Source organism: Oculina patagonica, chromosome 9 (genome assembly GCF_052425735.1).
Source record: "Oculina patagonica isolate OP01 chromosome 9, crgOcupat, whole genome shotgun sequence".
Classification (NCBI taxonomy): domain Eukaryota; kingdom Metazoa; phylum Cnidaria; class Anthozoa; order Scleractinia; family Oculinidae; genus Oculina; species Oculina patagonica.
Window position 1 is genome coordinate 31,393,278 of NC_135766.1, and position 15,822 is coordinate 31,409,099.

Here is a 15,822-nt window from a genome sequence, read left to right on the forward strand (position 1 = left end):
ACACTCAGCAACTATTTTTATCCATCCTTGCTCATACTAACACTTCAATATGAACAAAAAACGCCGAAATGAAAAGAAAAGCTGCCTGAGACGTTTGACCGCGGTGAAAGTGTGTACTAACCTTGCTCGACAAAGAGTGCTACCAGGAACTGTAGCCCAGCAGGAGGTCCGGGGACAGGGTCTGATGGCCCAGGATGGGGAGTCAGAACCACCAAGCCATCACGTACTGCAGCGTCGCGAACTGCCGAGATATTCAGTGGGTTAAAGATTTGTCCTCCTCCTCTTCCAGGTTGTGCATAGCTATTCGTGATTCGGATATTTGCATAGTTGTAGCAGTTATTGTTACGTCTAGTATTAGGATTGGTATTCCACGGACCTGGAACAAACGGAACTGCAACACGTTTACGTCTCGTCAGAAGGCAATGTGCGACCGGCGATACATTACCAATTTCATCCGAAACACGCTGGCGTACTTCGCTTGGTATCAACCCATCTGGCATTGTCCCAAGCAGGAGCCGTTGCAGATGGACGATTAAGGAGTCATTTATACCAACAATCAGTAGCTCGCTTCTACCTTCCCCCACCAAGAATCCTTTGAATCCAAGCTTTGCAGGTATGCAGTCTGGATTGAGGCCTTTAGCTTGGATGGCTTGATAGTCTGACGCATTTAAGTCGAACAAATTAACGCGCCACTGTGGATCAGGAACACCAGAAAAGACAACCAAGGTTATATTAACGGACCCTGTAACACAAAAATTATAAACAATTTACTAACAAATACTATTGGGCTGAATAGTACAAAGGGATTACGAAGAACTTTTCTGTCCAATAAGGAGTCAGTATTCAACTGAACTGGCCTTGTAAGACTCTTTCCCTTCAATCGCTCCAACTTTTCTATTCCAAAATTTTTTCCCGCAGTCTCGTACTTCGATTTTGAGCTAAAATACCCTTGATAATGTGACACGTTGTCAAGATCATTATTCAACTTCTTATGAGAAATCGTAAGACTGTTTTTCTACAGGGCTCAGATATAGAACTTACCGAGTTCGAATGTTTTTTTGAAGTTTACCGTTGTCCATGTAGTAGTAAGCATTGGATTGCGGGCTCAAGTGCTATACGTTTTTCTGCTAACGGTCAGTAAATTCGGATTTCTGGGAGATCCTGGGAGATCCGCTTTTAGGCTTGGCTAGATCTATTTAATAGGGTTCTAGCTACACAAATATAAATTTGGCTGTTCAAAAATCTGGTAAAATCTGTGACATAATCCCTTTAACCAGCAACGTTTAACGGCCAAAGACGACGTCTATACCTGAGGGAGTCTTGTCTAGTGGGCGCTTTTTTCCGCAAAGCTTTGCGAAAAGCTGTAAAGGAAATAAAATTTTCGCGACGGGGAATAGAACACGCGCACACCCTCTACCCCGCTCTCTCCCAACCCCGCATGCCTCCAACGGCTTTCGTTTTACTCATGTACAGTGAACTGTTTTTGCACTTAGTAGAAAGCCTTAGCCTACTCTGCAAGATGACATATCATTTTGTTGAGTGTGACGTCATAATTTATCATGTCATTATAGCCACCATTTTTTTAGAAATTCAGCAATGACGGAAAGTGATACAAAATCAATCCAGAAAGCTTACGGAAAGTTAAAAGTAAACAAAACCTACAACTTCGTCTTAAAAAAAAAACTGAAAAAAAAAAACCCCGAAGAAATATGTAAAAAATAAAGATTTTGGCATAACGTGGTTGTAATTATTACGTTGCCATGACAGTGTCGACAATCGTGGACAGATGGCTGACTGACGTATCGCAATTTTCGAAAGGGATCCCGCGTAGAGGTGTCCGCGAGAGGTGTACCACGTGTGATAATTCAACCAATGATGGGGTACATTCTCACTTCTAATTATGAAGCCGCAAAAATACCAGATGAGCTGTCGTGCGAAAACATGATATCTTCACAAGTAAGAATAATTAACAATTATTCGCCGAAGCGAAGTGAATCTCGGCGAATATTCCCCGAGACGAAACTGAGCCTGACGCGAATAATTGTTTTAGTCTTAGTTTCAGAGGTGAATATTAAGAACTATAAAATAAAGAAATAAAATACGAAAACAAGAAACAGAAGTGCTCGTTTGAATACGTGTAAACAAGTTTAGATTATCGATTATAAATCAGAATTGTCGCTTTAGTTTAAGCAATAAATCGAAGCAAAACAAACACTACGGAAAAGACATATATCTAGTACCTTTGTTTAACCGTTGGCGACTTCTGAGCAATTGTGTAAATCCTCTTGAAATGAGTCAAGTAGCTCTGATCTGAAGAAAACTGAGTAATTTTTGGTCAATTGATCTGCAGTGCCACTGAGTTTCTTGTGGCCGAGTGCGATCTCCAAACCCACCGTCCTAAGCACCAATTCTAATGCCTTGAGAACCATCTCTTGAAAATAATTTCGGTTAAAAAGCCTTGGAAGCCAATTCTCAAAACTCCAACTGTTTTGAATACTCCGATTTGAATACGTGATTTCCTTCGAATGAACGAACATTTTATTCGGCAAATGCCGTCATGTTTACTTGCCTGGATGCCAAAGTTGGCAAAGTGGGCTTGGCGTAACCAAGCCCTGAAATGCTATATTCACCTCCAAGCGAGGTGAATATAACGTCATAAACCAGAGCTTCTTGACCAATCAGAATGCCGCATCCTTATATTCACCTCTTGAAATTAGACTAACAAGTTATATTCACACGTGAAAAGATCACCGTTGTTATGGTTACATAATAAATCGCGCGTTAAATACAACATTACAAGGCCGCTTTCAGATACGAAATTTTTTTTTTTTTTTTTTAAAATTTTTTTTTTTTTTTCTCCCCCCCTTTTTATATTTTTTTTCCAAAAAAAATTTTTTATTCTCCTCCCCCCTCTTATATATTCTCTTTTTTTCATCACATAATATAAAAAAAAAAAAAAATAGAATATCTATAATATTGATAAAAGTAAATTTCACCTCCACAAAAAGAGCCATTCTTCACGAATCCATCTTTGCACTGGCAAATGTACGATCCAATGGTGTTATAGCATATAGAGTTGGCAACGGTATCACATGGGTCGACCGGTGCAGCACATTCGTCAATATCTGAGAGACAGAATGAGATATGATTGATATTCATGACATAACACAACAAACATAAAAAACATAACATAACATAACATAACATAACATAACATAACATAACATAACATAACATAACATAACATAACATAACATAACATAACATAACATAACATAACATAACAACATCACATAACATAACATAACATTACATAACATGAAATAACGTGACATAACATAACATAACATAACATAACATAACATAACATAACATAACATAACATAACAACTTATCCAACAGGTTTACTAAATTATTTCTTTTTCTAAAAAAAAAATATAGAGACCAACTTATGTAGAAAATAATCACTTTCGAATCGATCTCGAATGTTAACGCACGAAAGTGTGCTTCCATCATCACACGTGAAGTTTCTTACATGCATGACGGCCAAATTAAACCAGTGAAAGGGGGCGTGAACACAAAAATGGCGACCATCTTTAAATACTGTATTTAACTTATGTTTTGTTTTGTCTTTCTTCTAACGAGTTTCCAAATCTACTATTACGCTTTACATATATTTAAAGGATAAAAGATCTTTCATAGTTTTAATATCATCGTTTGTCCATTCGAAGGAAAATGGTTTTTGCGGATCAAACTTTCTATTAGTCACCCTTTTTATGCTCAAATACGACTATTTCTGTTTTACAAACCTGTACAGTTCGTTCCGTTCAGACGATAACCAACAGGGCATTGACACGAGTAAGAACCATCACTGTTCACACAAGTGGCGTTCACTGGACATTCGTACGAGAATTCTTTGCACTCATTGTAATCTATCATTAAAAAAACCGGGCGACAATAGTCCTTAATTGACAAAGGGAGGTAACAACCAAAAAGTATGATATGAGATGTTCGTAATGTATGCATCTAATCATGCGCTGGTGTTAAAATGTATAAACAATACGCAAGGTCAACTGTATCCACATTGACGACTACAATTGATGACCACAAACTTAAGGTTAATGCTCACGATGTGTCTATTTTCTGAAAATCAGATAAAAAAATGATTACAGTCACTTTAATCAGCCAAACCATCATAGTTTGAGCGACGTTAAAGAGCACATGATCGAAAAAATTTAAATGAGACATTCCTCAGGAAGAGGGTGGGGGAAGGCAGTATAGACAGTGGACAATGGGCAGTTGGGTCTAATAAGTGATGCTTTCTTATTTAGAAGAAAAACTAGGAGAGATATATCATAAAATCGACTCAGTCTTAATTCACCTCATGTTTATCTAACGAGCACTACTCCTTTATTTAAACGAGTTCTGCATTGTAAAAGGATGCCCGATGAAGAAAAACAAAACTGTTTGGAATTACTCTAAAACAATCAGTTTGTTATTCATAGCGCGCTTGCTCGCGAAAGCTACATACTGGGGTACTTTTAGGAAGACGGATGATTTTAAAATGGCACTATTATACAACCTTACCTTTCTTGCAGGTGAATCTGTGACAGTCTGTGCAACTGACATCGTTCCATTCGTACTTATGACCTTGAAGGAACCCAAGAGCATGAACACAGTCCTGATTGCGGAAGTTGTTTGGCTGATGTTTTGTCCAGTAATGGAAGTCAAACGGTGTTCCATCGCTCCACACAAATGTCCCTTCAGTGTTGATATCAGAGAGGCCCAACCAAGAGTGCTCTCCACCGTGCAGACTTTGGACATACACATTTTCCTCCTGATTGTGGATGCTGGGTAAATTTGCTCCAAGTGAAGCACATGTCCCCTGGCTGTTACTCCACGAATCACAGGAAGACGCTTTTCGGTAGCAATACCCATTGAAATAGGTCCAACCATCTTGACAAATGTCTGTTAAGCGAAAGCGTAAACATGTTGTTATCAATGTTGTTCTTTATGTTCATCTTCAGCTCAGATAAAGGTGGGGAAAGGTAAAAAATGCTTACGTGTCTCCTTGGCGTTTTAATTTGACATAACAACCCCGTTTTAACTTGTAAGCTACAATTGTTGACATTTTAGATTTATGTGCATTTTTGGTTTGGTTTGATATTAATTTCTATTTTTCTTCTCTTTCTGGTAACACAGCAAAATCCAAATGGCCGAATTAATGACGTCAAATGACGCTATTACCAACGAAAGTTATGTCCTCTTAAAGAGCAAACCAACAAAAATATGTTACTTTAAAGGGCAAGCTCAGTGAAATGGAGACAATACAAAACAATTTTGTTCTATCTTTAATGAAAGTAAACTAACAGTGGTTCCATCGACACCCTTTCCGGCCCCGTTGAACCACGGTCGTATTAGAAGTTAACTTGCGGCGGTCTTATGGTTGAGATCCAGCATTGTTCGCTCTGAATTACTAAAATGCAAACTAAATTTGAAATTGACCATGTCCTTTGCTTTGCCACTCGCTTTTATCTGATATAAATGTTCAATTCAAAGGTCTTTCATTTTATTTATTTCGATCTTATTCTCATTCTTATTAGCCTTACTATTCTTATTATATCATCATCATCATCATCATCATCATCATCATCATCATTATTTTATTTCATGTTTATAATTACAATTTTTGCTTACCTGCTAACACTGCAAAGGACACAGTCAGCGGATCAAAGCGTTGAACAAAGAGTTCCTTCGCACAAGCACGAAATCCGGAGCTGGTGATAAGCTTAGAGACAAACCAACAATACAATTAAAGGTCTTCCCTTATTAAATTGTGCGAAAATAAAAGGCAGCATTGGCTTTACAGTAGCGTTTAATAATCGTGGCGGCTTACTACTGAAGTGTATTTTTGAAATACTCCAATGGTTTCTCTCCTTCGTGACTATCATCCTCCCTGCCTTCTTGTATCACAGTGGGTCATGTACGTTCAAGGGTTAAACTTCGCCTCGACGGTAAGTAGCCATTTCGCTTACATTATTTTTCGTCCCTGCTCCTTAGATCTAGAGCTTTCGCCACGGAAGATCAAGAGAACAATGGAAAATAAATTTGTTTCATTGAAAACTTTATAGTCCTTTTTGGACACCTTTAAGGGTTACCTCGATCCAGCTTACTATCCCATTGCACTCTGCAGTTGAATTTCCGCCACTGGTAGAGTGTTTAGCTGTTAACAGAACCTTTGGGGAGTTGTTGTAGCTCCGACTGAAATTCACATCCTGTTTATTAAAAAGAATATATTACCTATTAGTCTGGTCTAGTGATAAAGACAGTTTTTTCTACCTGTTACCTGACTAAATTTGACAATACCCACTACACGTAATTTAAGGAAATAAGACGTTTTGGAATGTTGTCGAAATTCTTATTTAAAAAATTTCATAATGTTAAGAATGTTATATGATCTGAAATTAAAAATAAGAAACCTGATTCAAACACATCTTCCCTAGCACCGACCGGACACCCACTTTATATAATCTATATCCTGTGTTATCCATATAAAGTGCCTTACCTGACAGAAGGCAAAGTTATGTTTCTTAGAAGGCAAAACGTCATTTTTAAGGGAAATATCGCCGTGTTCCTTGAACAGTGGCCTGTGGAGAGAGACAAACGCCAGCCAGTTCTGTAAAACAAAACAATATTCAAACAGGTTTAACGGGTGAAGACTTATATCTGACGGTGAATTTGGTGGGATCAAGTTGAAATCGATTTCATCCGCTTTCAGTGTTATGTGCATAGCTATCTTCTACATCCATCTTTCCATCGTCTTTCGACGTGCTATTTAAATTAAGCCAATCGAAATCGATGCATGCTGTTGTTGGTCTTATGCAGAAAAGCACAAAAGGACAGAAGGTCATACTAGTGGGCTGTGATTGGTGGACTTTGATCCATGTTGTTTGTTTAGCACGTGGACAGATGAATGTCGATAGAAAGCCGCTTTGCACGTAACACTGAACTGCAAGTGTAAGTAACACTTACCACTGAGATGTCATCATGAACTCCCGCAAAGTTTTGAAGCTCCCTGAGACAAATCTTAAAGGAACTCGATGAGACATTGTCCAGCCACAAACTAGCAGCATCGTGCTTAAGATGTGACCTGTGATGTTCTGCGGTAACAAATATTGTGGGTGCCTCAGAGAATTTTTTCTAACGATGTCAACAGAAAAGGGGTGTTAGTTTTAGACATAACTTTGATCTAATGTATATAAGAGGAGACATGAAATATTTTCCAAATTGTTTTGGTCATTTTTGACCCGATAATAACCAAAAACATTCATCTGTTCTTATCGTAGTGTTCCACAAAAAGGACGGCAGCCTTGGAAGCTGGATGAATATTTCCAAGGATTTAAAGTTTTTAGATAAAGCTCCAAACAAATCTAGAACTGGCCTTACACAATAACGGTGCGTTTCTTTGGGAAAATCCAAAATTGGATCATTGATCTCAGATCACACGGATACTTTGCTCCCAAAGAAACGAAGAATCTGAAAACAGATTTTTTTGCCATGACAACCCCGTAAACACATTTTGCACAGAACATAAAATATCAGCACAAATTTATTTTTCGTCGAATGTATCCTAGCTAAAATAATTTAAGCATATAAAATCTTTTACAAAAACCACACGTCGAAGTAGATCTTCTTTAGCGTTAAGCACAATGTGGCGAGTAAGCATCCGAGAGCGAAGAATGATTGCGAAATGATCAGTGCAAATTTCACTCGTGACAATTTCAAAAGGATACAACTTCCGTAGGCACACAGTGGCTGTTCTAGAAAACCTGTAACCCAATTAAAATGATACTACATACCTATCTGAAGCTACCGTTTCCTTTTATCGTGAAATATTTTTGTCTTTTGATCGAAATAACCGCCTAAAAAACTTTCCGTATGGCAGTGTTTACAAAGAGCGAACCTGTATTTTCACAGCACAGACCGCTGGGCCAAGGTACTTTTTTCGAATCCTTTCCCAAAGAAACGCACGGATCATGAATACTAAAAATCCGGATTCAGATATGATCTGATGTATCCACTCGAAGTGTGGATTCTTCAGATCATTGATCCAAGATTAATCCATTTTCGGATATAGGTAAAGAAACGCAAAATCCGTTTTTGGATCAAGAATCCGGATTTAGATTTTTCCCAAAGAAACGCACCCTAAATTAACTTCTCGAGCAAAAATACACCAGTATCTCATAATATTGTAGCGAATTTTTGAACTTTAATGCGAAGAAGTAAATAATCAATATTTTGCAGTAAATAAAACAAGGTATTGCAGATGAGTTGGAAACACATCAATTGAAAATGATACGACCTATAAGAAAGTTGTCGTTCTACTTGCTAACTATATTCCTTTAAATGATATAAGCGTGAATTAGAATATAATTATGGACCTTATTAATAACAAAAAAACTAGGCTGCAGCAAAGGATTGTAAATTAATGACACTACATACAAAAAATACCTTAGAGTTTGCCATTATTATTGCTTGAACGAACTGAAAATACATGTGTAGTAAAATGACCGATCGCTTAATTTTGCTCCTATTTGATTATGCTGTCCTTTTGATCTACGAAAATTAAGTTACTTGTAAAACATCGATCACGGCTTTCCAATTAGGATACAATCAATGTACTCACTGCTGTCAGTCAATACTGTAATAATATATTGCTGTATTCCTTTGTAGCTACTTTAGCTCTTTTAAGGCATTCAATAATTTTCTTGATGTAATGTATATGAAATGATTCATATATGAACTGCGGATGTATATGAAAGTGATAAATGATCGTCGCAGTGAATTTCCAATTTAAGCAATTGGAATAAAGAAGCCTGAAAAAAAAATTCAGGGCTTCAACGGGATTCTAACCCTTGACCTCCGCAATACCGGTGCGATGCTCTACCAACTAAGTATTGAAGCCACACATTGGGTGCGAGGTCAACTGTGAGTTCATATTTTCCCGCGAGAGGAGTGAAGTGATGTAATGTATATGAAATGATTCATATATGAACTGCGGGTGTATATGAATGCGGTATTGTTTCTTTCGTTGCTGTTGTTGTTGTTGGTTTATATTACTTTTCATCACTTACGATTGGAAAGGTGACCGTTTGACAGCTAGTCCCAGTCCACCATCTGGAGAACTTTTTTTCGCCTGCTACTGCTCCAGGTGGAGCCCCTTGATAAGCGATCCAATCAATTGTGGCGAAGCTGTCTGAGGGGTAGTCGTTCCTACCAGCTCGGGTAACACAGGCTGTAAATTGACTGCTGTTAACACTTTCAACCCATGGTGTAGTGGCCTCATGTACAAAATTGTCATCCGAGTAGTTTATGTGGTTAACTGTAAGCTGTATGTATACTTTCTTATGAGGATAAAATATGAATGGCTCAAACTTGATGATTTCACACTGATCTTCTGCCCAGGAAGGAGTGTTTTGAAATTTATGTCTTCCTTTCTGTAGTGGAAATCCTGTAAGTGGACAAAATAATAATTATAGCTTTTTGGGGGGTGTATGTACGTAATCTAGACTAACCAATGAAATGACTTGTTACAGGTAAAGGGGGGACCGCACGATCGACAAATGAAAAAGGTAAAAAGTGACGAAATTTAGTTGAAGAGAGGTCCCAATATCCTTGTCGATTTTTTCTTTCACTGATCATCGCTGTAATTCAGTTTTTGCATATGCTGTCTGACTGTCTGTTTGCCTGTCTGTCTGTTTGCCTGTGTGTCTGTCTGTCTGCCTGCCACTGTGTATTTGTTAGTTTTTTCATTCATTTTCATCAAACGAATAAAAAACTAAGGATTTACTGTTATCAGAATGACATTTTTAAGCACCTGTGCAGCTTCCAGGGTGATAGTGGGTATAATTTCCACGTGTTCTGCAGATTTCCTGTTTTAGTAAGCACAAGTTTTTGAATGTGCGACCGTTGGAAGCGCAGACCTGTTCTTCGTATGACGAGCAGCTGTCTTCACAAACACAGGTAAATTGGTGCGGAGAGAATGCCACGCAGTGACTGTGGTACTTGCAGCTTGCATTTGTGCAGGGATCGAGATCTAAAAGAATCAAACCAAACCTTTTTTTTTTAAACGGGAATTAACCCTATTCAGACCGGGGGGGGGGGGGGGGGCTTTTGAGGCCCGCGCTGACTTTGAACTTTTATAACTTTTTAAGATTTAACCAAACGCTGCCAAACTTTCTGAGTTTTCCTAAAATTTATCTGGCAACAATTTGGTAGGTTGTGTGATGTGTCAGGAACGACATCACCATGGCACGACATTTTGACAGGCATGTTTTCCCAAATTTATTTTGCGTTTTCTTTAAAAATCAACTTAAATGGATTATTTTTACATTTTTACGGGTTTAAAGCATATTTTTATTGATTTTGAGTACTTTTCAGTGATTTTGGGTGGTTTTCTGGCATTTTGGAAAAATTTTAAAATCCAAGATGGCGGATCCAAGATGGCGGCTGTTTTGACATCATGATGTAATTGTCACGTGATGTGACGTCACCATCCCACGTGACGTATACCAAAAGAAAGAGTTTTGGACATTCAATACATCCTATAAGTTTCATGGTGATTGCTAAATATTCTGGAAGTTACAAGGGGGGGGGGGCCCGAAGCCCCCCGGTCTGAGAAGGTCAAAAAAGCCCGGTATGAATAGGGTTAAGTTACTTATCATGTAAAGGATGTAGGATGGTGGAAGGATAGTTATTATATGGATTTTTGTTTAATGGATATGTTAAAATGCTTCCATATTTACCTCCGATGACTAAATAGTCCACAGTAACATCACCCCTCTGTTCGCCGTAGCCTGCGTCGTCTTTGATGCACACACGGAAGTGGGTGTTTGTCACTTCCTGTCAAAAATATTTATTAAAACATCGATCTTCTCGCTGCATTAAGTATAATTTTTGATTATATATTTAGTTAGTTCAGTGATGTTGTCAAAGTTTGCTAACCCGAGGGGGCCCCCCCCCAACCTTTGTTTTTTGGGGGCCCCCCCCCCCCTTTTTTTTTATTTTTTTTTTTATTAATATATAAAAAAAAAAAAAAAAAAAAAAAGAGAGAGGGAACTTTAATGAATGCGTAGCTGATATGACAAAGCATTTAAATAATAGAAACTTTTAGTCTAAAAAGTAAAAAGAACTGAAAAATATGCACCATGTTTCACATATCTTGGTTTTGTTATTCCATGTTGCTCAAGCAAACCATTAAAACAGTTATAAATTATATCTGTCATCATTTTTACTTTAACGTCGGACTTTAGTATTAAAAACCACTTGGCAATATTCACTGATGGCGACAAATCAAAATTCAAAGTATTGGCAGCTTTAAAGCTTCTAAAAACCCAAACATGTCTTGTCTAACCTATCAGACGGTTGATGGTTACTCCCAAAATATTGTTCCTTGTGGAACGTTTTGTTTACACATTGAAATGTTTTCGTCATAATCAATGTCACAGCCAAGTTATATTTACTGGTTATGAGGTCTGTAAACATACTGTACCTCCAGCCAACTGCTTAAAGGACCTTTCACCGGACATGCTATATTGACATTCTTACTGCCACCATCAAAAACAGTTGTGAGAACCACGGGTGGTGTGTAAAATGGGCTTGTAAAGTTTACATTCTACAAGAAGAGTAAAATAGGAAATACTGTGAAGATAATTGGGGAATTTATTCACAATAATAGTCCATAGTTAAATTACTCCTCTGTAAAAGAAAGAAAGAAAGAAAGAGAGAGAGAAAGAAAGAAAGAAAGAAAGAAAGTAAGAAAGAAAGAAAGAAAGAAAGAAAGAAAGAAAGAAAGAAAGACGAGCGAAAAAATTGTTGGTGAAAAACCTACAATTGTAATAACACCGATCATCCTGATACATCTGAATTGCCATGTACACGCACGACTCGAACCCTCGATGAGAGTTGTTGGTGGGAGACCTACAAATGTAATCTCACTGATCACCCTGGTTCATTTGAATCGCGATGCACATGCACGACTCTTACCCTCAATATTGATCAAACACCCCGCTTACGCGAACCTTTGTAGGCGACTCACCTTCAGATTATCTGTTACTCATTAATTTTTACACCTGTTAATCGAACTGTTTTCGACTCTCTTTGAAGGTTTGAGTTATCGGAATTCAACTGTAAATTTTGGTAGATTCGAGCAAGCTAATAGACCCTTTGCATAAATGGCGCCCAAATTTAAATAACAATACTATGTACATCCTTAGCCTCGTGTGGATGTTTTTTAACAAAGGATTTTTTACGTGAACGTGAGGCTAAGGATGTATCTGTATTGTTATTCAAATGCGGACGCCATTTATGCAAAGGGTCTATGGGTTGAACAAGCCATCTATTCACGTACCTTGCACAGGGAATAGCTGTTTTCTTCAGTTGGTACTTCGTCTTGAGAAAACGCAATCTCCGACGACTCTTTAGCTTCCCATGATGATGGGTACTGCTCATATGCCATCCAGTTCTAGTAAGCATAATCAGTAAAACAGCATAACAACCTCGTTACACAGTTAAACTTGCTGGTTATTATACCAGTAACCAGCATCTAGTTACATATATTCTCAATCCAAAAAAGTAAAATATGCCTATCTTTTTTTATAAGTATAGCTGTACTTACCACCACAATATTTTTGTGGGTTCCATCAAATGTCCTAGACTCCCGTAAACAAACTTCAAACTGACTTCTGGAGACGCTTTCTATCCAAAAACTCATAGCGTCCTGCTTTTGGTTTTGAATGTAATGTTTGACGGTCACGTGAACTTTAGGCACATTTGAAAAGGTCTGCAAAGGATAATAAAAACTAAACATATTTTAGAGCATGTCTACGAGAAAACCAGGCAGAACCAGGCAGAAGGTGATAAAGCTCAATTCACCGATTTTGCTCAAACTTGGCACAAATTTTGGGTATCATGAGTTATCAAATGTGACAAAACATTGTAAATCAATTATTGTGCTTATAACCATATAATATCATAAAGTGAAATTTGTTTTCAGAACTCTTTTTACGTTGTGGAACACGTCGATCAAAGTCAGCTTATTGAATATGTATAAATTTGTGAAAAATGGCCATTTTTGCAGGGGCCCCATAACTTGGAGGGAATACAGTCAACACTCGCTAAAACAGATACCGTCGGGACCGACTTAAGGTCGCGGGGGATACCTACAGCATGAATAAATTCATGAACGGAAATTTTGCTTGAACTGCATCTTTTAAAACGCTTATTTCTGAGCTGTTATGGGTGCGATTGAGCTCAAATTTTACAGAGACATAAAGAAATGATGAAAGATTGTGAATGTCGTCTTTTATTTGGTAGATTGTATTTAACGGCGATGTTATAGCCTTGTTAGTTCTAAATTGGGAAAAACATGATTTGGTGGCAGAGTTTGTGGAACGAGCGGGAGACAGCACACTGTGATCTTGTCAAAAACTAATCAGTCAATACCTCTAGAGTGTCATAACAGAAGCGGATTTTTTAATTTAAAGTTTGCCAGCAAGTTATGGCGTTTTAAGTGCGCAAATTTGAATTCAATGTCTTCTACCTCTTTCTAAAAGCGCTCTTTTAAATTCCGCTTCTGTTATGACACACTACAGTATTCATAGTTTACCCATCTGCGGTGGCAAGTCATGAAGTTCAGTATTCGTGCTGTATTCTCTGCCACAAAATTGTCGGAAAAGTCCAAACTTTGAGATTTCCGAAGGTGTCCCGACCTAAATACGATCAATTTGCCAAAGAGAGATGTAATTATGGTAATTATATTCCACGCTTTTATGGTGAGAACAATGCGTTTTTAAAAAGGACACGATTGTTTATGCCGAATATTTTTGTGATTACTCTGAGTTGCAGAAATATTCAAATTTAAATGAAAATAAGCTCAAAGACTTCCTACAATCTATATAAACGTATATCGCTAAGTGTTGTTTTAAATTGGTTAAAATATCAAAGAAACAGGGATTTTTTACAAATCACGCGCACGCGCCCATATTTTTGTCCAGTCATAAATATCTCGTAAACTTCTCGATGTCAGTCGTTGCACTTCGTGCATACGCTTTAAATAAATGCATAATGATGAGCCTAAGGTGTCCCCCGCGACCTTAACTGTACATTTTAGAGAGTGTCCGTCTTATTGGAAATGTTGGTACAGTAAAATGACTGAAAAAGGAAGGGACAGGACCAACACCACGTGTCCGCCTTAAAGAAGTGTCCAACCTATAGAGGTGTCCGTTAAGAGGGAGTTGACTGTAAAATATTTTAACCTAATGTTTTGTCACATTTGATAACTCATCATGCTTGTCAAGTTTAGCAAAATCGGTAATTTGAGTTGTATCACCCCCCGCCTGGTTCTCTCGTAAACATTTGAAATATTAAGTATTATATTCCACCATAATTAGATTATTGTTAGAGCTGAGGTATCTTTAAATTTGTAATAATAATGCACATTAAATAATGTGATTAATCTACGCATTTCCCTCTCGTTCTGATATCGCCAGTTGCATGCAGTGGGTTATGCCTAATAGGATTGAAAAAGTTGATTTTGTTCCATAAAGATATAATTCTAAGTCAATAAAAAAAGAGAATAATTGAGAGACAGAGAACAAAACATAACAAACACAATCAGTCGTTCAATTTTTTATCTTACCTGGGGAAATGTCACTTTCTTGCATTTTGTTCCAGTTGTAAAAAGACTAAAACTAGCCTCTCCATGTTGCACTCCTGATTGGGAACCTTGGAATGTAAACCAATCGATGGTGGTGTTACCTCCATTACCCTGGCCACCTTGCACGAGACAGGCCTTGAAACCGCTTATTGTCACATTTTCAACCCAAATAAAAGCCATATCATGAACTCCTGATGATTCCTTTCCATGATCTAGTGTAGCAAATACTCGCACGGGGGTTCCACTAGAAAAATTGCTGCTGAATGAGACAGATTTGCAATGGAAATCGCTGTCTCCAAATTGCTGAATTTGAAGTTTACCCCTCTCAACACCTGATAGGTAAATTTAAAGCCATCATTTAGTACAGGTCATCTTTGTTATTTAATGCAAAGGCTACCTTAACTTTCTTATCATTACTATAAATTAATTAGTGAAGTTTTGGTATAATCTCGGAAAAAACCTGCTGAAACACAAAGAAATTCATTTCAAAGTTTCTTCGCGAATGTCTTCGCGAATGTTGTTTTCTGGGGTTTGCAATTAATCAGGTTTTGTTTCCATAACACGGCAACATTGACAACATTGAAATTAAAAGAGGTTGGAGAATTACAAAAATGAGATTAAGTACCAAAAATCGTGAAAAGTAGCTACGTGTCTCAACTGCTCTTTCCAAGATTGAAGATAGACAATGAGTGCAGACTTCCTGGCTCTAACACCAGTGACAATCGTTGTCGTGTTGGATATTAAGCTGCGCAAACATTTAACGTCAACTCTCGTAATAGCGGACAAGCTCCGGACGTCTTTTACTGTCCTTAATAGCGAGAGTCCGTAATAACGGGGTGTGAGGAAAACAAGTGCCGTTAACATATGTTAAATGATACAGACTGTGATGAAATTATCGACAGTAGTGAAACTACTCATTAGTCGTTTGGTATATAGAGAATGTCAATGGTCGAAGGTTTGAGGGTTGAACTTTCCTAAAGTAGACTGGAGGAAAAAGGCACAAGCTGAAGTGAAAAAGCAAAAAAAAAGAAAAAGAAAAAGACTTCTGAAGTGTGTTTTGACAAATAGTGACTGCAATTTTCCGGAATATGTGATAAGTTCATTGT

The 15,822-nt window shown here is 37.7% G+C and overlaps 1 protein-coding gene across 6 annotated transcripts in view; it reads right to left on the reverse strand.

Annotated features, from left to right (window-relative positions):
• Positions 1–84: 84 nt before the first annotated feature.
• LOC144664606 (uncharacterized) overlaps positions 85–15,822 on the reverse strand; it is a 40,359-nt gene continuing 24,621 nt past the window's right edge. For all 6 annotated transcript variants that reach the window (XM_078525729.1, XM_078525727.1, XM_078525728.1 and 3 more), the window contains 15 exons: positions 14,699–15,048; positions 12,677–12,841; positions 12,410–12,523; positions 11,552–11,674; positions 10,806–10,902; positions 9,878–10,096; positions 9,135–9,511; positions 7,033–7,200; positions 6,566–6,676; positions 6,159–6,275; positions 5,698–5,788; positions 4,588–4,968; positions 3,810–3,932; positions 2,997–3,125; positions 85–742 (listed from right to left, as the gene is read on the reverse strand). In XM_078525729.1, the coding sequence (XP_078381855.1) occupies positions 117–742; positions 2,997–3,125; positions 3,810–3,932; positions 4,588–4,968; positions 5,698–5,788; positions 6,159–6,275; positions 6,566–6,676; positions 7,033–7,200; positions 9,135–9,511; positions 9,878–10,096; positions 10,806–10,902; positions 11,552–11,674; positions 12,410–12,523; positions 12,677–12,841; positions 14,699–15,048 (3,191 nt within the window). In that variant the 3' untranslated portion in view covers positions 85–116. The remainder of the gene's footprint in view (positions 743–2,996; positions 3,126–3,809; positions 3,933–4,587; positions 4,969–5,697; positions 5,789–6,158; positions 6,276–6,565; positions 6,677–7,032; positions 7,201–9,134; positions 9,512–9,877; positions 10,097–10,805; positions 10,903–11,551; positions 11,675–12,409; positions 12,524–12,676; positions 12,842–14,698; positions 15,049–15,822) is intronic.